At 40.9% G+C, this 18468-nt stretch overlaps 1 protein-coding gene across 1 annotated transcript in view; it reads right to left on the reverse strand.

Annotated features, from left to right (window-relative positions):
* Positions 1-2833: 2833 nt before the first annotated feature.
* The window catches only part of CDH2 (cadherin 2), a 117588-nt gene continuing 101953 nt past the window's right edge, over positions 2834-18468 (reverse strand). Inside the window, exons 12-16 of the mRNA XM_033155084.1 lie at positions 17672-17905; positions 16929-17162; positions 13722-13861; positions 9494-9658; positions 2834-4271 (exon numbers count right to left, since the gene is read on the reverse strand). Of these exons, the coding sequence (XP_033010975.1) occupies positions 4065-4271; positions 9494-9658; positions 13722-13861; positions 16929-17162; positions 17672-17905 (980 nt within the window). The 3' untranslated portion in view covers positions 2834-4064. The remainder of the gene's footprint in view (positions 4272-9493; positions 9659-13721; positions 13862-16928; positions 17163-17671; positions 17906-18468) is intronic.

Raw genomic sequence — 18468 nt, forward strand, 5'->3', positions numbered from 1 at the left:
TACAGTATATCATCACTGAGCTTCCACATCAGCTCACATTGCCGAATGTAGAGAACTCAGATTTAGAGAAACCAAGTGATACGCAGATATGCGTGGATCAGGGCTATGTTGCAACTTATTGTTGAATGCTCTGAGAATCGTTAATGTAACTCCCTTCCTTGATTGATCTCCTACCCAATCTTCTGGTGTTGACAACATTAATTTAGTGAGGTGGCAAATTTTAGATAAAGGTGCAGGAACTAACACCTTACTCTATAACAGTTTCAGAGCATTTTTTTTCCATTCCAGGTGGACCACTTGCTTGCTTATTTACCACCCATTTCTCTACCACATTAACACTTGCTAAAGCTGCTGTCTATCCTGACCATATTTTCTAATCCAATGAGTAGTCACTGAATAATGTTCACTCTCCACCCGTACATTCATAAAAATTAGGAAATCATAATGTGATCACACACATCCTTGGGATCAATTCTATTCCATTTACAAGGTATTTAATGGATGGTAAAGTCTTTTTCTGTGTGCGCGTTTTCTTTTCACCCGGTGCAGATACTGTTTTTTTGGTGACAATCCCATTTTGTTGCTATTTAGAAAAAGCAGCAATAAAAGGAACCATTACTGCAAAACACATTGCTGCATAAATTTGCAAACGCACCACACACTTGCACAATTTACGAAGCGATCTATCATCTCTCTGTATAATTTGCATTTATTAAAGCCAATTCCTTCCACTATCATGGCTCTCTTCTCTTGCCCATGTGCAATTCTATTTTCAATCTCTTGCTTTAAACTGTGCCTCCACTACCACACTTCATACTTCACTTATATATGATTAGCCTTTTTCATCAAACCAAGAATACTTTCCTCAACTTCTGTCTGCAATATTCAGCATACTTGGAATAATTCATTCAGAACTCAGTGCAGCATACTTCAAAATAAACATTTTTTTAAAAAAAGATTAGAGGCATTCAGACCTACTACTAGAAATTAAATATCTATCTCATGCACACGGACACCCACACATGTATGGCACACACACACACACAAATGGAAGCTCTGCTGCCCCACAGCTATGTGGGCCTTGTGAGTAATTGTCATTAATGCAAAACAACTGAATGAGGAAGACCCAAATGATCCATTTATAGGGCCTGGGATACAAATAGGTTAATAAAGAATTCTATTTTAAAAACCACATTTTCTCCTGTAATTCTGAACTGAAGGGAAACTAGAGAAATTAAGTCCAATTAAATCCACTATTTCTAGTAATATAACTGACAAGAGCTGAAGAGAAAATGAGCCTCCAATAATAGCGAATTAAAATGAAGTCATAAACCTTTCTGTAACTTAGACCAGGCATGGGAATGTCCGGCATGAAGCCAAATTAGTTCTGCCAGGGGTTTTAATTAGGCCCACAGGGTTGTTGTGTCCCCCCCCCCCACACCAGCCATGCCCATCTTCCCCACATCTGATGACAGTTATGAGACACGTAAAGCTGCAGCTGCAAAAGAATGATCAGGAGCATTAGAACAGGGATAGGCAACCTAAGGCCCATGGGCCTCAAGCAGCCCACAGGGGGCGTTTAACCGGCCCACAAGCTGCCCGCTTGATGAGTCCCTGCGCGCTGAGCTAAACCAGCATAGCGCGGCATGAGGACTCGCTTTTGTAGCGCCGGAAATCACATTTGCACAGACGCAGACGACGAAAATCTCATCTGCGCAGATGATGGAAATCATGGGTGCGCACGCTCACGTGCAATCTGGCCCATGGAGGGATCTCCGCTGGAGTGAACCGGCCCAGGTGAGGTAAACCTTGCCGACCCCTGCATTAGAATGTGCTCCCCTTTGGGTACCATTCAGCATTTTATGGGGCCCAATGCAGGCTCTGCTCCAACAGTGAGTTTCCAATTGGGTTTGCATTGGGCAATGAATTTCAATTCAATGCTGAATGCAAGGCCCAACTAGGCCTTTGCAGACATTGCTCGGTTGAACTGGTGCCTGCACTCAGGCAAGATGCAAAGGAAAAGGTGGAGCTTCAGACCATGTCATGACAACAAAGGAGGAAAAGAAACAATGGTGGTGGTGGGGAAATCAACCTTAATTCTTTCCTTTTAAGTTACCTGATGTCATGGTGACACCAACTGATTGGCAGGGTGGCAACATTTGGGATCTGTCCACAAGCTGGGTCCTTCACTACCCTCTGACATAGACCCACTGATTGGCACACTAATTCCCACTTTCCAAAGTCATTCCATTATCATATTGTATCTGTTGCATTCACCAACAATATGTCAGAATTCTGGGCTAATTCAAGGAGGCCTGCCAAAATTTTCAGTTTCCCACTTTCATGGAATCCTCCCTTTGGAGGTCTCTAAACAGGCTTTACACCCAAGTTTTAGCTCCCACGATACCATGCACCTGTGTTTTTATATACAATTCACATTCATTCCAATGGGGCTTATGTAAGAGATGTGGCCTAATCTTCACATCACTGTAACCACAGCTCAGCACCTCATCTGATCAGAGATGCATGCTTCCCTACTCAATGCAATGATGGAGACATCTTGGTGCTTTCAAACGTTTCTGTGCAGAAATGTTCCCTTCACTGTAGTAAATAAGGGGAAGACCTTGTCATGATGTGACCCCTCTGTCTATTGATTGGTGCCCTCACTTCTACAAGGGATTTGCTGGCTCAAAAGACAAGGAAGTATTAAAATATTTTTGTTAGACTTCTGAATGAAATGTTAAGGCTTTTCTGTTAGTGTTTCCTGGGTTGTTGTTTTTTAAATTCCAATTCATGCTCTTCAAGTGGAAAGAAGTTCAATCCAGTCACAAGATCCAAAATTAGCATTTTATTCAGAACATTGGGGTCAGGGGTGTATCATTTATATTCTGGTACATAATACAGAGGCAAAGCTGTTGTCAGACGTCTCTCTGGTTTAAAAGCTCTTTTTAACATACTGTGTAATTGCTTGAGCCATCAGTATCAGGCTATCCCTTGAGTTTTATCTCTCTGTCTTCATTTTGTTTGCTTGTTTTTGGTACAAATTATGTAAAACATTTGTGCTAAGAACTTTTCTCCCTTCCCAAACAAATAAAAACAAAAACAAAATAATTAAAAAAAACCAAACCTTGAGTACTCTAACTACAGCTCAACAATTGAATCAATGTCACTTGTTTGCAACCTGTTTGTAAATACTTTATCCATAACGAAAGATATAAACATGCAAAAACCTGAATCCATAGTCCAAATAATACATACACATGTTCGGAAGTCTCCGCACTTCTCCATAGACTATGCCAATAAAACATTATGTACACATACCATTTTTTTACAGTGAAGTGGGAAAAAAAAGTATTGTAAAATGCTTAAAAAAATGTGTATATGGATTAAGACCAAAATGTGTCTAACATTCTATCATAAGAAAAGAAAATCAGTTCTGCTACAAACTGGTGATATGAAAACTCCCTTTATTTGCAACCAGCTGCATAAGTTTTAGAATTTTAGTGAAAAACCCTATCATCTAAAACTAGAAGTATTGTACATTTCCCCCCATTTTCATGGCCTTCCCCCCCTCCCCCAAATAACAAAATTTCCCCATGAGGTTTTTTTTTTCTTTTTCCAATTTCCTTATTTTAATAAAAGCAATGCAATGTAACAAAAGCATGTTGAAGCATATTGGTGATTGAACTTTCTCCCCACCCCAATGTGGTTTGTCTCATCTTTTCATAAATCAGTACCATTTAAAGCCTTAAACATAAAACTAATTCCAATCTGAAAAAGGTACAAAAAGGCACATAAAATCCCAGTGCTTCTGTACTGTAAAATTCAAGTGTAACTGAGCTCAATTGTTTGTTTTCCTTTTTTTTCCAAACAGCATTGGATGACTGATATTCCCAGTGAGCCCAAATAGGTTTGCAGCCTATGCCAAAGCCTTCAGCAAGCACTTGTGCTAGTAGACTACAAAGTTAAAGCCTAGCTTCTGTACGCTTGTTGGGAATACCAGTGGAAAGGTTTGTACTTGTCCAAACGCAACATCCAGCCATCGCCTCCTCCACTCGTCGTGTTCAGTCATCGCCTCCTCCGTACATATCAGCAAGTTTCTTGAAACGTGGGCCCCAATCGTTTAGGTAGTCATAGTCTTGCTCACCACCACTACTCGAAGAGTTGAGGGAGCTCAGTGACCCAGCTGTGGAACCACTGCCCTCGTAGTCAAAGACTAGAAGGGAGTCGTAAGGAGGGGCTGTAGGGTCATTGTCTGCTGCTTTAAGCCCCTGTAACGAAAGACAGAAAAGAGGGGAAATAATGAAGTGGGGATAGTACCCCTAGGTCACTTCTACACCTGCATTTGAAGGGAAATGGGACCACCAGGGAATGCCATTTCCCTGAACTTGGCTGCCCTCCTTGATGAAGAAGAGAAGAATGGAGGCCTTTTTTGGACTATCTGAAAAATCACTACGGTCAAATGTAATTGTGGGCAGGATTCGAAACAGGAGCAGCAGAAGAATCGCATTAGAGGGATTTCTGTAACAGATAAGAGCTTGATATATAATGCTGTAGAAAAGGGTTTGAACAAAAACACGGTGGAGGTGTGGGTGGGAAGTCAATCCACGAAACAATGTAACTATTTAATTTAAAGTCAATTTGTAAAAACTGGGAAATTCAATAAAAATTGTATTATGAAGAAAAGGAGGAGGGGGGAGGGAAGCAACTGCAGGTATTAACAAGTTTGTGAACAGCTGGAAGTGTCACCAGGTAATGCAAAACCCTTTGCTTTTGATCATGTAAACACAGCCACAAATACGCCAGCCAACATCAGTAACACAGGCACAAATCCCGGCAGCTCTCAAATTATGCTAATTCAAGCAGCCTGGATCTAAAGATCAAGCAAAACCTATCAAATATTGCAAACTCAGCGTGCGAAGCTCCCATGGTCACCTATTAAATGAAACTGTCAAACAATCATAACGGGCACGCCCAGGCATTCAAATGAACCTGATCAAATGCTACATCCAAAGACATGCACAGGAGCAAAAATTTGACAGGCTGGTGCTATTGTGTGGGTTCAGCACCAGCAGCAGATGTGAGGAGATGAGCTCAGGGGGAAGCAGGCTGGGTCAGCAGCAGGCCTAGCACTGATTGAAGTGTTGGAAAGAGCCTCTGTTATTTGCCTCCTGCCCCCTCCCCCTGTAATCATTGGCACTTATGTGAAGAAAATGCAGTAGAGACAGAAGACCATCTCTATCTGCACAGATAGGATTAGGCACCCACTTTCTGTTAGTCTATGAAAGGTGCTGGCAAATAAATAGCCCTACATTTGTATGAAGCCATATGGATGACATCAACTCAAAACATTTCCTGGATCTAATTCATTAGTTTATGCTTTTTAACATAGTGCAATTATATGCATTTTAATGCATCTATTGTTCCTGATCCCCCCCCCCCAAGCAACGTCAAACAAGGGAGAACTCATGTTTGTAAGGCACAAACTGAGAAGTGGACAAGGTCATCTGGCAAACAGAGAGGACAACCTCTCTGGCACATTTGTTTTTGAAAGCAAATCACAAATGCAAACTGCTAAGAATTCTAAAAAGCAGTATAGCAGCATCCTCCAACCTTGTGACTTCAGTCGCAAGCTACATCATTCTGGGGGTCTGTACAACTTGTAATTTAAATCACATTGAAGGGCATCAGGTTGGGGAAGACTGCATGATAGCAACCTTGTGAATATGAACTGCTGTGCTGGCCTGGGGTGCAAGGTCTCATTTCAGTCCTGCTGCCATCACTACCAGTAAAGCCTGCTTACCTGGCTCTAGGATGGGCGTTTAAGGCTTCAGCAGGCAAATGTATCTTTTCTAAGGTAGCAAGAGCACTGTTGTGTGTCAGCCATCTACATCAACAACGGACAGAGCAATCTTCTTAAGTCCTTTCAAGCTGGGAGTTAGATTCTCTTAGTTCAGCATCTACCGCTAGCAGATGATGATATAAAACTGCTGGTGCTATAGAGTTTATAGGATAAAACTGCAATGAAAAATTCAATGTTCCAGAGGCTGCACTTAATGTGCAAACTGTCTGGTGGAGAAGAGGCCTCTGAAAGGCAGTTTTACAGAGACTCTGCTGAAGTTGCCTCGAATTTGCATTTACAGCAAAACAAGCATTTCATATTCTAAACAGTATAAATTGGTACCCAGATTTAACACTGGAGCACTGAAAAAAGGACATCTTAATTTTTCATAAAATCTGATCTAGAAAGTAAAAAAAAACAACAACTGGGTACCAGTTTATGCTGTTTAGAATATGAAGTGCTTGTTTTGCTGTAAATGCAAATAAACCATGCAAATAACCATATGAGACAAGGTTTTTTTTTACTTTGTTGTAACCAGAGCTATCTTCAACATACAGCCTAAAGGCTTTACATTTCATACCTAAGGTAAAGGTAAAGGTAAAGGGACCCCTGACCATTAGGTCCAGTTGTGTCCGACTCTGGGGTTGCACGCTCATCTCACTCTATAGGCCAAGGGAGCCGGCGTTTGTCCGCAGACAGCTTCCAGGTCATGTGGCCAGCATGATTAAGCCGCTTCTGGCGAACCAGAGCAGCGCACGGAAACGCCGTTTACCTAGACGTGCTTTCGAACTGCTAGGTGGGCAGGAGCTGGGACTGAACAACGGGAGCTCACCCCGTCGCAGGGATTCGAACCGCCAACCTTCTGATCGGCAAGCCCTAGACTCTGTGGTTTAACCTACAGTGCCACCTGGGTCCCTTTCAGAATATAATTTGGAAATGAAGAACAATTGAATAATTTGAGCTGTCTACTTCAGCTGCTATGAGTGACACAAAGTTCCATCTTATACTGTCAAAAATATACAGGTAGGGTGATTGGATTTCCCATTTGCAGTCCGGGAGGGTAGAGAACATGCATCTAAAATCCCAAAATCTAGCTGAACTCTCTTGAATCACATTCAGCTCTTAGCTCTTAAAGCACCTGTATGCAGTGCACCAGATTCTCTGCCTGTAGTTTAATTTTGTATCTGTGAAGAAATGCCCAGTCTGCTTGCCTGCTCTCTTGCTTGCAGTGACCTTCCCTAACATCATGGTTTTATTTTATTTTTTAATATGACTGCATTTGATCCAATATGATTTAGCCAGCTTCCCTTTTCCTTAGTATTTGCTCTTACATGTCTGCTACCTAAGTGCTGCTGAAATGTGTATTCACTTTACCTTCTGTCTCACTGATTCACTGTTGAGCTGATTATGTTAGCCATTAACCACCATTAACGTTCATTGTTTTGTTGTTAACCCTCCTCTCACACTTTTTTTGCTCCCTGTGACTTAGCCAAACACACACAGAAAGCATAGTCACTGTTTACATCTTAATGTGAATCTATGGTTATTAATGTAACAAAAAATGGGCATGACTTGTATTTTGTGAGTGTTAAAATGTGAGCTTGTTGAATCTATTTTTGTAATAACATTTTATTATTTATTATAAAATGATTATTAATTTTTCTATCACCCTGTTTGTACTGGGGCCTGAATTAATAATGCAAACTGCTTTTTTTTCTGGACAAAGTGTGTGTGTGGGTTGCGCAGTGTGTGCAGAACCATTAGCACACCCTACAAGCTATGCCTTGAACAATGTGAATTGGATTTTTGGGGATGTGTTGAGTTGTGGGGAATCATAAACACAGTGCCCTGAAATTTGTCCCATTCTAGAACTAAGTGGTCTATTTGGTGGGCTGGGGGTGGGGAAAATCCCACCCCTTGCCCCAGTCAGCACCCCTACAAAATTCATTTTATCTCCATCTCACCACCACAACCCATTTATCACCAGTTCCTCTTCAAAGTCAATGTGATTTACACTTCTGGGAAGGACTCTCCTCAAACAAAAACCATTTTATGTATAAATCCAACTAACATTAATGACAAAGACCAGTAACTCCAGGGGGTGAAGTGGCTCAATGAGTTTTCAGCCTGATTTGAAATGTCATTAAAGACGTAAACAATGTTATTTTCAAAAAGTTAAAGTACTGGCTTGGGAATAGTTAAAATTTGTGAAGTGCAAATGTGTTGAATTGTAATTGGAACCAGTATCAAGGGTCAGATCGCATCCCTACCAGAGACAGGAGAGTCAGTCGCATTTTAGCCTTGCACACACAAAAAAACCCTCTGGGACATGGCCAGGAAAGCCCAACACCACGGTCATGTCAGTAGCACTTCAGTGATGAGATTTCCCATCACCAGAAAGGTTGATCTCCATTCTGTCATGAGCTGAAGCCTGGGTGAACAGAAGTAACCGAGTGTGCTTGAGTTGGACCCAGGAAATCGTGGCAGGTGCCAAGGTCCTCTTAACTGGCAGAGCAAGTTTGCTGAAGTACTTGATTGGCACCATGGAGGTCAGGGGTGTAGCCATATGCATACAGCTGATGGGAACTAAATTGTGGTAACAGCAGCCTAATAACCCCAGTCATTTTGTTTAGTCAAAGGCACACCTTGGCAATGGGCTACTTTTGTAGCCCGGTTTTCAAGAATAAGTGACATAAACGCAACACAAAACTACCCAACTGTGATCTTATACTTAAAACTTCTTCATATTTATGTCACTTTCCTACAGTATTCGCTTTCATTTGCATTAAAGTTCTTATTCAATGTTATGTATTCAATAACAGAAATGCAGGGCAATGTCTATGACCACCCAACATTTTTATGTTTTAATTTATATTCAGATTACTTCTTCTGTTCAATATTATTATAGTTTCCAAAGCACTATGCACAAAGAACAGATCAAAGCCTAGTTCCTCAAATCGCATTCAAGTAGGCATTTACACACACCATAAAATTTGGTCAATGGCAAAAGTAACATAAAAAGCACAAGAAACACTGGTAATCCTACATAGCATTGCCTGTATAGAGATATATCCTGGCTATGTATTAATGCACAAAGGCACTTAAAGCTCCACAGTAAGGCAAGTGTTTAAAGCATTTATGTAACATTAATTTTGCTATCCTCACATTAATCTTATTTGATGGAACTCTTTTGGTCTTTGTAGAAGTACTGAATTTCCTGTTTATGGAATTCAAAGGGTGATGTGTGAGGAAAATAAAAATGAACTTCCTGTGTTATGAATTGGAATTAATACATGAATGTAGGCTAAGCTATCACTTTCCTAGTCTATTTATTATGTGGAACCCAGTGAATAATCCCTCTTGGATATATTGTGGTTAAGACTGATAACATATTATGAATGTAATTAATAGCAGCACACAAAAGTTAATTGATGCATTTTCCTTTTTCAGTTTGAATGATTTAATTAAATTTCCATGTGCTTTAAAAGAACCATATTTATGTCTACCAAACCAGATAATTTTCATTGTATAAGCAACTTTTTAAAAAAATTATTCTTCTTCAAATGTAAAAGCTATTATTCATTGTCTGCACAGATGCTGTCTAATAGGTGCTAAAATGAATCTTTGTTTCTTCTCCTCTTCTTATTTTACCTCGTTAATGAAGTCTCCAATGTCCCCAGGATGAGGAGCTGCTGATCTGACCGGATATTGAGGTTCTGCATGGATAGGTCTTTCATCAAGTCGTCTTATTCCGACAGGTTTGATGGCATCTGGTTCTATAGTGTCCGGTTGCTGGAGCTGACTTAAGTCATAGTCCTGTGAAAGTAATAGGCAATCACAGTGTTTTGAGAATTTAGCAAGGGAAATTCCATTCCTACAAAAGAATGCATATATTGAGAATTATAAAACCAATTCAGAATGTTTCTTGAATTTATCTTCATCACACACACATCCATTTAGAGTGAAACAGAATGCTTATTGCCTCCATAGTGTCCCTGTCTCCATTTACAATGTCATTCCAGTTGGCTGCTTTGTGCTACACCTCATCCATTTTCTACTGCAAAACAGATTCAGAAGTAGCATTCATCTGTGACTAAACAATTTGCCTAGTAAAATGCCTATTTAATATATGCAGAAAGTTGCCAATATTGACTCCTCTGTAACACAAATAAAATGCTAGACATATTCATTTTGAAACATAAACAAGGACAGAACTGTGCAGATTTGGATAACACATTTGCAGAATGGCGAAGTCCTGTGTCTGTAGATGCTTTTAAACGACATGTTCCATCAGCTCCAACCAACACTGGTAATGGTTAGGGATGATGTGAGTTGTAATCCAACCAAAAGTTTGTGGTTAAAAAAAAAAACCTGGGAAAGCATTCAGCAATGCAATGCAACATGCAATGCAAGCTCATAAAAGTCCACGAATAGCTTTACCATGTCATCTGCTGTTTGTGTAGGCTACCTTTTAGATGTAAGGTGGAGAGGAACTGTCAAGATAGCTTTTCATCAACACCAAACTGGATGACATCCTGTGAGACCACAAATAATCTTCAGGCGAAAGTGCCCATCTAATATTCAGCCACCATTTTAATTAAAAATAAATGGTTCTAGAGATGCTAGGTCCTCTGCAGGAATTATTAAATATCTGGGACTGCATTTTAGGAGATGTTCTCGATTTCATTATTTTACCTTTAGTATGTGTCAGCACAGGGTAAGGATTAGGAAAAACCTGACATATAAATCCACATCCGCATCCTATGTTTATCTTTTCCACCACCAGTGGATCCAAAGAAGCAAATAACGTATTTAACAACTGCCACATCCTTCTCACATATCCTTCTCAGTTCTCAGGAGAGAAAAGGCACAACCCCCAGGCATAAGGTAGAACTTTGTAGAACATTATGACACGTGTTTTGTTTTGCATAGCAGGCTGGCCCATACCGCCCCACCTCCCAGAAAGGATCACTGTGTCAAATGAGACAGTGCAGAGTAAAAAGGATGCGAAATGTTCTGCAATGTATTAACTAAGAATTTACAGATGGCTGCTGAAGTCAAATCTGTTCTAGTTTAATCAACATATACTATTCCTTGCTTGTTGTGATAAAAGTAATCAGAGTTATAAATGTAGCTGGTGAAAACATTTTGATGAAAGCTCTGGCAGAGGTTGAGATCCTTTTGAACTGAAACTGTGGTAGCTGATTTTCCAAGAAGGGAGTCATTCTGAGTGACCAGCTTTCATAATGGTCTAGACATGGGATAGGCAACCTGAAGCCCTCCAGATGTTATGAACTACAACTCCCATCAGCCTCAGCCAAGCATGGCCAATGGTCAGTAATGATGGCAGTCCAGAATGATGGAGGGCACTAGGTTACATACCTCTGGTGTAAGCAGTGTCAGTGGTTGTTTTAGAGTAGGCATAGGCAAACTCCAGCCCTCCAGATGTTTGGGACTACAACTCCCATCATCCCTAGCCAACAGGACCAGTGGTCAGGAATGATGGGAATTGTAGTCCCAAACATCTGGAGGGCCAGAGTTTGCTTATGCCTGTTTTAGAGCCACAGAAAGGAAGGGAGTATTGGGACACCCAAGTTTGTGTTGGGACTCCAAGGGATTATGCCTGAACGACTCTCATGTGGCTCTCAAGAAGATAGGATGCATACTCCATGGCTCAAAATAATGAATCCATCTATGTGTACTTTGCAGAATGTATTGAATGGAGGTGGTTCCTGCAGTGCTAACTCTGATTACCCTGAGATCAGCTGTCCCTGTGGAAAACTGCTTAATGCTTCTGACAAGTGAGCACAGTTGTAGACACTCTTTTGCCTCTCTAAATAAGGTGACAACCTATGCATGGAGAGCCCTGCTTGCACACTGTGAAGAAGGATGCCAATAATGTTTTGTACCCCAATATAAACCAGAGGTTGCATGCAGGGCCTGGGCCAGAGCTCTTAGAAGCTGAGAGCAATTGTAGAGAACAATACTTTCTTCCTAGCAGAAAATGTAGGAAAGGGACCCAAGTCATCCCATGTCTTGAATTTTGATCTGTGCTGTTTTTGTACTGCCTGAATTCTCTTCCCTTTAGCTTTTAGGTGCCTTGCTGTTCCTTTTGATAACGCAAAAGCCAAATGGTCAGTCTCTCTGTTTCTGCCCAAGGCTGGTAACATGACTGACGCTCTGTGGCCTTCCATGTATTGACCCTGGCTTCCCAGCAGCATCAAGGCCTTTTCTCCAAGAGGGAAGCCTGTGTCTTCCACAATGGCCTCTGTGGGCCTTTTGTGTGAAAACCCTGGCAGATCAGATATCTTTCAGCACTATGCTTCTTGCCATGGCAGATGGCATAGACATTGCCTTTGGTGGATGACACTTTCTTTCCAGACTACTGGCACTTCCTGAAAGTAACTGCTACACCATATATACTGTATAGTGAATGTTTGCCTGTGGTGTTTTTTAATGCTGTAATATGTAGTGTCTTTAGCAAAGCTTATTGTCAGGCCTGACACTTTTGGGGAGATGCACCAGATGAAATTCATACTGATAAAATTATTAAAATTCATCTACTTATAGGTACAGGGTCACATAGTGAAAAGTTAAACAAAGATAATTAAAAATATTTCTATTTAGTATACTGTTATACATTCCACACATAATTTTTTTTTACTCTTAAGGATTCTGTTGCAATGCTCAGAAAACAAAAAGAAATCACATTTCTAAAACTGTGTATAGCCAAATATTTTACTCTAAGTGTTGTGGTCTAAATGTTTTGAGAACTGAAGCGTGAACCTTAATTAATAGCTTTCAGTAATTAAAATACTCACTCTTCGTCTCTGCTTATATGTTACTGCACAAACTCCATTAAGTTTTCTCCCTTTTATATTTTACACTAATACTTCTCCAAAAGCACTATTCAGATTTAATCTTAAGGGCAAATATGATCTGTAGATATTAAAGTATCCAATGGTCTCTGATAGGATATAGATTTCAACGCTATGTTCTTGACTCCGGAGTGAACTATTCCATTATCTAAGGCTGCTACACTTAGCCTATAAAGCAAAACTGAACACTTTTCAACCCAGAACCTGACCCATAACATTGATGGGATCATGGACCAAACACCATGAGTTTATAAGTCCTTTGGTCTCTATTATTTGCTACAGATGTATCATTATTTGCTAGAGATGCTCAGTGGAAGAGAATGAGAGAAGGAAAAGCTGGCTTCCTCCCACTGCTATGACTCATTTTCAGATTTGTCATTCAACACACACATTATACTAAGTGCTGGTAGAAGCCTCAATTTAAAGCTAAAAAGCATCGTTTCTCCTAGTGACCATCTTCCCATGTGGTTTTCATGGCTCTGTACCATCTCTGAAAACAAGCACCTTTGCCTGTGATTATGCTAGTGAAGGATAGGAGGTGAAGTGAGCTTATTATCCCCATTTAGTACTCCCAAGTGTTCTGCAGCCAACTTTAATTGTTATTTAATGATTATGTCTGCCTCCAGAAGGATCAAATGGAAGTTGGGGAAAGCTCATGGAAGCAATCAATAACCCTGCCTTCTCCTTACAAAAGAAAGAATTAGCCTCTTTTGATGCTCTGGGTTGCCGCTTCCAAACACACAGAAATGTGTAAAACGTGATATTCTGTCTTGCATCTGGAATGAATCTGAAATAAGTTGAGAGCCCCGGTTTTGGATAGTGGGAAAGTATTGGGAAGAAATGTCAATATTTGGGTCCAGAACAAATATTGTTGCTGGTCTCAGTATATGCACACAAACACTTTTCTGGATTATTTCTAAAACTTTCTATATCCTCCACCCCATCCCAGTTTCCAGCTGTTTTCTCATTGTGCTATTAGTAACTATGAGCCCATTTCTCACCTGGTCTTCTTCTCCACCACCTTCTTCATCATACTTCAGGATATTGTCTCTAACATCATCTTCAGGGTCAATGAGCAGCTGTTTGGCCTGACGTTCCTTATCACGACGTTTCATCCAAACAACAAACAGCAGAACCAGAACTATAGGAGGTGGAGAAGAACAAAAGCAGATGATTTTAGCTTGTTTTCAGATTACTACTGTTTTAAAAACAAATGGGGACCCTGTGGTCCTTCACAACTTCATTCAACCTGATCATTGGTCATGAGGCTGATGAGACCTGGAGTACAGTAACATTTGGAGGGCCAAAGGTTCTCAATCTGTTTTAGAAGATGCATGAATTTGCACATTCAATACTAATGGCTGATTTGCATTTTAAAGATCTCAAGTAGGGGAAGGAGAAGAAAACTACTGGATGCACGTGTCTTTGTAAAGTCTAAATGGTCAAATGCAAATCTGACATACACTATATGTTGGTGACTTGTGAAAGTCAGTTGATACGTCACCACACTCAACTAGTGTGGTGTATCAGCAGAGTATGAGGAGCCCCAGCAAAGTCTTCAGAGATTTCCTACTCCCAGCAGAATAGTTTCTTCCTGAGTCTCTGGTTAAGGGAACAACTTCTCTCCCACACACATCAAAGCAGCACACGGTTTATTGTGTCCATCCATAAGACAAAGCTAAACACTACTATCTATGATATACAGTCCTTCTGGTCTTTGAAGTAAATATACATATGTACAAAGAGATGTACTAACACTATCACAATGGTAGCTATACAGACCAGTTAATTCTGAATCTGATCCCTTGTGAAGATAACTTTCAAAAAGAGGCCATGAACTGAAACTCTGCCATGAAATGATCAACTGCTCACCATTTCCAAATGCAAAGAAATCACCTTATAGTTGTGATTAAAGCAGTTCAGAAGCTACAATGAGTGTAGAAATGAAGCAAACTAGTGTACCACTATAGACAGTAAGGCATTGGCTTCGTGTTAAATTTTTACTCCATACCTTTAGCATGCAAATGTTGTCAAGATGGATCAGGTTTTTGTAGTAGTTGTTGTTGTTTCTAAAAAAACCCTAAAACAATACAGTTGTACCTTGGAAGCCGAACGCCTTGACACTCGTACATTTTGGCTCCCAAACACAGCGAACCTGGAAGTGCGTGTTCTGGTTTGCAAATGTTATTTGGAAGCCAAATGTCTGGCACAGCTTCCAAACATTCTGGAAGTCTAACGGACTTCCGGAATGGATTCCGTTCAGCTTCCAAGGTACGACTGTACAATAAAACATAAACTTACATAAAACAATACAGAATAAAAGAGTAGCCACAAGAAATCTCTATGTGGGATAAGAAGCTACAGCTAGAACTGGATATGGAATAACTGATTGGTTCAAAATTGGGAAAGGAGTACAACAAGGTTGTATATTGTCTTCCTGTTTATTTAACTTATATGCAGAATTCATCATGCGAAAGACTGATCGCCGAAGAATTGATGCTTTTGAATTATGGTGCTGGAGGAGACTCTTGAGAGTCCCATGGACTGCAAGAAGATCAAACCTATCCATTCTTAAGGAAATCAGTCCTGAGTGCTCACTGGAAAGACAAATCCTGAAGCTGAGGCTCCAATACTTTGGCCACCACATGAGAAGAGAAGACTCCCTGGAAAAGACCCTAATGTTGGGAAAGATTGAGGGCACAAGGAGAAGGGGACGACAGAGGACAAGATGGTTGGACAGTGTTCTCGAAGCTACCAAGATGAGTCTGACCAAACTGTGGGAGGCAGTGGGAGACAGGAGTGCCTGGCGTTCTCTGGTCCATGGGGTCACGAAGAGTCAGACACGACTAAATGACTAAACAACAACAAAAGAACTCCTAACTGGTTTTTCTTGTTATCACCTATATGCCTTTAACTTATCTTTTGCAATCTGTTTCTTCATGAGCCTCCCCTGTTACTAAGGTGTCCTTAAGAAGCTCTGCTTAAAATTTAACATGGATGGAAGATCCACAGAATATGGCTTTCTCTTTTGTAGTTGTGTTCACTTTTCAATAAGGACTACTTTGCTATGTCTATCTAGGGTTTTAGACATTTAGTTAAAATCTTCCTATTTCACCAGTTGTTTCTATAGTTCAGAATTAGCCAACACGGAGCCCTCTGGATGCTGTGGACTACAATTTCTGCCAGCCCTAGCCAACATAGCCAGTGGTCAACTCACCACATCTGAAAGGCATCATGTTGGCAAACCTTGCTATGAACACTGGGATATTTGAAGGAAAATAGGTAGAAGACCTTGTTAAGGAATTTTAATGCCAGGATTCATTCATCATTATTGTTATTCTCATTTTATTATACTTGTTGACCACCCCATGAAGAAAAAGTTACATGTAGTCATGGGGAAAAGAAAGTAAACCCTCTTTGAATTCTGTGGTTTTTACAAATGAGGACATAATAACAATAATATGTTCCTTAGCGTGACTTAAAATTAGGTAAATAAAACCTTAGATGAACAGCAGCACATGGCATATTACACCGTGTCATGATTTATGAAGACAGGAAGTAGCTTTGCACTCCACTACGATCACTTCCTGTCTTGGGTGACAGGTGGCAAAGTTAACCCTTGTGATGGCCCGCCACTCATGGAAAACAAAATATTCCATTAAGGGGTTACTAGCTTCAGCATGTCAGTGGTGATCACAGTATACATCGCCTTTCCCCACAAGAACCAAGCCAGGCTTTTTGATTATAAACTGAGGCCTTTCTTTGTGTGCCTCATCCATGAGAAGTCTGGAGGATGGCAACATGAAAACAGGCATTTTCTGCAGTTCTCTGTTTGTAGAATGTTCTCCTCAGGGAGGCTTGCTTGGCACCTTCGTTACGTATCTTTATTTCTCCCAGGCCTTCGGCTAATTAAACAGTCCATGGCCTTTTAAACTTTGGGGGGTGGTGGTAATTTTTTTCATTTGTTATCACGGTGTGTATTTTTGTGTTTTTATATTGTGAACCGCCCTTTGACCCTCCGATGAAGGGTCCTATAGAAATTTAATAAATAATAATAGTTCTCAACGGACCATTAGTAGACGGACCACCTGCAGACACACAAATCTATAGCCTATCCTTTGGAAAGACCCTATCAGTTGAAACATAGATCTTTGCAGCTTACTTTATGAGGCACTACATATCACTGGTCACATGGCCCCAAGACTTACCAAGTAGTATGATGATGCAGAGGAGAATTGCAATGATGGCTCCTGTGCCCAGCCCTGCACCTACAATCCTGTCGGCATCAGTGCAGTCTCCATTTAAATCACATTGGCAAACCTTCACCTTCAAAATAGATGTGCTGGACTTGGGAGGATTTCCAGAATCTGTTATTATTATTGGAACGTCATAGATGCCAGCCTCAAGGTACTTGATCCTCAAAGCCAGTTGGGCTCGGTCACCTGAACAAGAAAACAAACTATGTAAATATGCTTTATGTGGGCATGAAACGGCTGGAGAAATGTCTGTTCCAGGACCTCTTTCAGAACTGCATCTGAAGTTACTTTTAAGTGCACTTCAACCTAAACATAGGTAGCGGCCCTCAGTTTTCCACTAAGTTATAGACATGTGAGAAAACCAGAGTATGTGGATTCTAACCTTTTAAGACAGTCTCTCTGATGCCACAAACAGAATTAGGGAGCAATCCTAGGTATGGAGAACCAGTGTTAAGCTGGCATAATGAACACCAGTTCCAAACTCACAATCTGGGCTATTGCTGGCTAAGCCAGCCTAAGCCAGGTAGAAGGAAAACAAACCTTTAAAAGAGAGTTTGACTTATACCACCCTTTTTGCTGAAATTAAATTACATTGGGTTGCCAGGTAATGTGCTCAAGCAGATGGGGAACTAGCTACTGAACATAACCCCCAAAAGATGCAAATACTCATTTTTCTAAAAATCAATGCACATTACCACTAATACGAATAATGGTCCAGTTATTCCTAACACTGGAAGGATGGTGTGGCAGTTCAAAGGCAAAGGGCCCAGCATTTGGATCAATGTCATCGTCTAAGGCTGTGATGTTTGTTGCATTGGGCTGCAGCGTTTGACAAGTTGTGGCTTCTTGAGGATCCACTCGGGGAGCATTATCATTGATGTCGAGGAGATAGATCTGAAGAGTGCCAGTCCCACTCATTGGAGGGATTCCTTTTAGGACAAGGGAAAATAACATTAGCCTGCTTCCTATTAAAAAAGGGCTGCATTACTGATTACACATATACAAACACACACACATCGCCTTTACCTCTCCCTTCCCCCTCCTCCTTAAAAAGTCCTCCACCATGTTCCTATGCTGCCTCTCTCACCTTTATGCACTTTTCCAAACTGAGATCAGCACCATGGGTGCAAGGGAGGAAGAGCCCTGGAAACATACTTAGACCTGAAGCTGCTGCAAATGTTAGTTTATGGAGTTCTGCACACTGAGGACCTGCAGTTAAGAGTGAGGAAGGTGGCCAAGGAATATGCGGGGGGACAGGGAGGGCCAGAAGGCTGCAGGTTGTTCACAACTGATCTATATAACATCTATACAGAAAGAGTCTTTTGTGTGCTACACTCTATTACAATGCTATTAAGGGACCCCTGACCATTAGGTCTAGTCGTGTCAGACTCTGGGGTTGCGGCGCTCATTTCGCGTTACTAGCCGAGGGAGCTAGTGTACAGCTTCCGGGTCACGTGGCCAGCATGACAATGCTGCTTCTGGCGAACCAGAA

The sequence above is a fragment of the Lacerta agilis genome, chromosome 7 (assembly GCF_009819535.1).
Source record: "Lacerta agilis isolate rLacAgi1 chromosome 7, rLacAgi1.pri, whole genome shotgun sequence".
NCBI classification, from domain to species: domain Eukaryota; kingdom Metazoa; phylum Chordata; class Lepidosauria; order Squamata; family Lacertidae; genus Lacerta; species Lacerta agilis.